At 45.6% G+C, this 4,243-nt stretch overlaps 1 protein-coding gene across 1 annotated transcript; it reads right to left on the bottom strand.

Annotated features, from left to right (window-relative positions):
* Positions 1–306: 306 nt before the first annotated feature.
* On the bottom strand, positions 307–4,237 carry LOC103893859. The gene is made up of 7 exons (XM_019470446.1): positions 4,068–4,237; positions 3,847–3,960; positions 3,639–3,744; positions 3,081–3,182; positions 2,225–2,367; positions 1,739–1,900; positions 307–1,034 (listed from the first exon to the last, which is right to left on the bottom strand). The coding sequence occupies exons 4-7, from the start codon at positions 3,081–3,083 to the stop codon at positions 731–733; spliced, it is 612 nt and encodes a 203-aa protein (XP_019325991.1). The 5' UTR covers positions 3,084–3,182; positions 3,639–3,744; positions 3,847–3,960; positions 4,068–4,237; the 3' UTR covers positions 307–730.
* Between the last annotated feature and the right edge of the window lie 6 nt (positions 4,238–4,243).

The raw sequence follows: 4,243 nt of genomic DNA, 5'->3' as shown, positions 1-4,243 counted from the left end.
AGACTGCATGCCGATAGTATCCTCATTTCTATGGATTTGTTTTATGGAATTTAGATGTACAAAAATGAACTGCATTACAATAACTTTTCTACAATAAATGAAAAAACTACAAACCGTTTAAAAGTCTTTTAAGTCTCTGTATTCTGCACTCAAGATTGGAAAACAGCTCAGAAGAGTCACTTGAAAAAACCGTTCGGAGTGTTGCGGTATTTTTATTGTTGGCCGATAGCTTTTGGCAGCAGCTTCACGTGTTGGCATTTTTAGTAAAAATTAATGAGATTCTGAGGAAGGAGACGCATCTGGTCTGTGAAATGAATGATGTTTATTTTTAAATCTATCTGCTCTTAAATAGCTGCAACTCAGAAGTACATAAATACATATATCTCACTATTCCATCGAGAAGTAAAATACTTTCAGCCAACTGCTCAGTTGAAGGGCTCTCGTGAACGTTAATCGTCTTTGGATCTGGCCCTCAGTACGATCTCGTATTAATTTAAAATTGGTTCCTAGACACAAACAAGTATCGGACTGATGTGAGGTATTAAGGATTGAATGAATAATTAAAAGAAGATGAAATACTGTTTTATAGTATCTTGAAAACAAGAAAGCACTGAAAGATACTACCTCTAGCAGAGAGTTCCAGGCTACCTCTTCCAAAGAGTGAGTAACAGGAACCAGCAACGTAACAGAGATGCTGTGATCATCAAAAAAACCTGGAAGTACAGCGCTTTCAAACTCGGTACGGCAGCGGGGCACAAAGCCAGCTACACGGCAGCACGGGGTTGGACTGAGCCCCACCAGACCAGTAAGGGCACCGTGCTGCTCGGTTCCCTGCCCTACTGCCCCTCTCTTCGGGTTTGGCAGCGAACCCAAAGGTTCGTGCCGCTGCCGGAGGGAGAGCGGTGGTGGCTGTCGGCAGGGCTCGGGCACGTTTCACCCGTTGGGGCGTTCCTCTCGCATCTCTCCGGGCCTGTTGGTGCCTGCGATAACCAGTTGCACAGTGTGCTTGCTTCCTCAGCGTTTCTGTCGGGAGCCTGCCCTCGAAGGACACAAATACATTTACCAGGTAAGGTGCATGTTGGATGTGAATTAACGCCGGCTTTTACACACCTAATGCATGTGCAGGGCTTTTAAAATTCTGCTTAATTGAATTATCTTGTCTAAGTGTTCAAAATCAGATATAAGCACATGAGTTTTAATCTAAGCTGTTAATAAAGAGCTTAAGTTCTTTCAAATAAATGTAACAGAGGAGAAACGTATTCTTTTGCGTGTTTTCACATGATCCTAGAAGTTAAAAGTTCCTAAGCCACGTTATCTTGTCTGTCTTCTCTACACGTTCAGGTTTCTTCTGTGTAGAAGTATTTTCCCTCCACTGGTGAAATCCTACCTGTAGGCAGGTGACGCGCTTCTGCAGCACGGAAGTGCTCAGATGACCCACTGTCTGCCTTACGGTTGCTTGGAACAAAACATACGCAACCTAAAAAAGGCTTTTCGAATTTCCAGGAGGAAACTGTGTAACTGTATTCACGATAAGCCATGCCGATTTGAGCGCTTCTTAGAAAGCTTCCACCAGCAATGGGAAGCCCAACGTTAGCACGTTAAAAAAGCAGCGGCACAATACAGGTTAAACCAGGCTGCCATGCAGATGTCTTAAACGACAGTTCAGCTGCCAGAGGGGCCAGAGATGAAACCTCAGCAATAGCTTCCTAGTCCTAAAATACACCATATATTCATTCACCTTGTAAAAATGTCACTCCATTTTTGCAGCTGTTGGGTACGGGCAAGCCGTTGGTGGTCGGGGGTGTTAGGGGGCAGTACTATACTAGCCAGCACAGTCTGATGCGGCTCCAACAAGTGCTGGCTGCAGCTTTGTGGAAGTTGCTTCAGTAAGTCACTGGGTCTAGCAAAAAAAACTACACGGGGGAAAAAAAACGCAGTGCTCGTCTATTTAAAGAATCAAAAGAAATGGTTTAATTGAATTTTGCTACCCTCTCATGTAGTTGTGCAGCCTACCTAACCCTGGAACGAGCCCACGGGTTTCAGGCTCACTCTGTGTTTACACCAGGAGAACCCAGAATAGAAACGAATCGTATGCATCTGAAATTCTCAGCTGAGGTACGGCAGAAAGGGGGATAATTGTCGGCTAATGAATAATTAATTCCATCGCAGGCTGAATGCTGAACTTGTGGAAAGTGTATCACATTGCAGGAGCTGCTTTATCTACCTGCCAGTCACACGCCGTCCCAGTGACTGCAGCTCTAACACGGGGACTGACGGTTCCTGCTGTATACTTTGATTTCCCTTTCGCCTTCCCCCATCAGCTTCTCCAAAGCCACTGCACGCAGCTAGCAGACTTCCTTGCTTGTCCTAAGAGGAATACACCAATCTTGGTAACTCCGGCAGCTGAACAAGTATGGAAGGATATTTGTGCATTGCACTTACACGTGATAACGCATCGCTACTTTTCCAAAGTCATGCTGATTGTCACATTTGTGGTTAAAAGTTAACAATGTAATTCTAAAACAGCGAACCAAAACCATAAAGGGTAAAGAGCCTTCATATTAAGAGAGACGCTTTTTTTTCCACAGACTGCCGGTGGCTGTTTCGCAAACGAAGGTTTCACAGAGTAGCCGGAAGGTGTCTGGCCTAACTGTGTTTTTCCCCTGCCATATTAGGTAGCTGATACTGCATCGCTACTGTTAATGCTGAAAAAGGTGTAAAGCATGAACACCACGGACAGTAATACGTTTTATCTAGTTAAATTTTAAACCTGGATGACTCCAGATCCATTACTAGTGCAGTGCATGACTTATTTTTATCCTATTAAAGTGGTAACATGCCAGTTTATTATCGGGATATTTATTTTCTTCAACTGTCGAGGACCATGTATTCCCCTTCACTGCAACAGAAAGCATGAAAGCTTGCAGACGCAGACAGAAACTCAGAGATTACTACTGGCCTTGCTACTTTGACTATGGGCCAATATTGCAGCAGGGAAAATAAAAGCAAGAAGCCACTGTCAGAATAAAAGCTGCTAGAAGGAAAGAAGCAAAAAACTCTGAAATAAGAAAGGAGCGTACCATATGGGAAGGGGGCCAGATACCACGTGGAAAGATGAAAGCAGCATACCGGGCAGCAAGTAAGGAAGGCGGAGGTGGAGCTGAGCGAGTAGGTGCGTCAGCCTGCAAAAGAGTAGGGGAAAAACAGAGCCAGTGTAAGTGCCCATGTGGACAGGAAAAAGGGAGGCCGCGATGCAGGCGAGAGAACAATACAGAACGAGGAGCAAAGCCAGGAACACGTACTATCAATGACAGAAAGTTATCCTGTGTAATACTGACAGCTCTGAGGAACGTAAGTACGTCCAGAGGACTTAAGGACTTCAAGGACAGAGAGGCTTCTCCGTCCCAAGGCATCCCGTCTCAAGAGGAGCTTCTCCATCTCAAGATGGAGGCTTCTCCATCCCACGTGGGGACAGAGCACGACTCCAAGGCTGGCTCAGCCGCCACCCGGCCAAGCTTTCGAACGAAAAGGAACTCAAGTCGGATTGCTGTGGTGATAACTAGAGGAGAACCTTTTGACCTTAAAAAACAGACTTCCCACCAGTTTCACTCTTTCACACTCTCTTCCCCCAAAATTACCTTTACTTTTTCAGAGAACTGCAGGTGTGGGTTTTCTCTACCATGCCCACCAGTGGTCTTTAAAACGCAGACGTGTCCAACAGCTGCACAACCTACCTGCGGCTCCCTAGAGAACACTTTTTAAGTTACAAATCTTAGCGCCGAAAACACCCATGGCTTAAATCTGCATCCTTCCACCGGTGTCACGGCAAGACGGAACACGACTGACCCACGTAAGACTAAGCAGTTAGTAAACGCCTCGAGGCTGAAACGTAGGTGGTGCTGGGCATTAGCCCTGCTAGACAGCTTGCAGGTAACCCAAGGGAGACGCCGCGGCGTTTCTCTGTTAAATAAAGCAGTATTTTGATCAGGGAAAAGACAAATGAGGGCAAACATCCCCCGTCTTGTCTCTAGCCTATCACACAGCAGTGCGCATAGCCTATTTATTACCTGTTGGCTTTTTTTTTAAAGAAATCCCTGAGGTTTTCAACGCCGTGGCAGGTTTGGCCAGAGAAATTGGTCTTTAGGGGGCCTGGATGTTTTAAAAATAAATAAATAACGAGGTGAATGTCGAGTTTCCTCAGCCGCTGCTGCTGAGTAACGACTTTCCGAAACCGGGCCTCGGG

Source organism: Aptenodytes forsteri, unplaced genomic scaffold, assembly GCF_000699145.1.
Source record: "Aptenodytes forsteri isolate BGI_AS27 unplaced genomic scaffold, ASM69914v1 Scaffold174, whole genome shotgun sequence".
NCBI classification, from domain to species: Eukaryota; Metazoa; Chordata; class Aves; order Sphenisciformes; family Spheniscidae; genus Aptenodytes; species Aptenodytes forsteri.
This window is presented reverse-complemented; position numbering and strand designations above follow the sequence as displayed.

Bases quoted from the DNA above. Each gene is read 5' to 3' on its own strand.
- LOC103893859 (XM_019470446.1), bottom strand. The intron at 1,901-2,224 runs GTAGATAAAGCA...TTTTTTTGCTAG, and splicing joins GGACGGCGTGTGACTGGCAG to ACCCAGTGACTTACTGAAGC. The intron at 1,035-1,738 runs GTGAATGAATAT...CTTCGAGGGCAG, and splicing joins TGGAGTGACATTTTTACAAG to GCTCCCGACAGAAACGCTGA.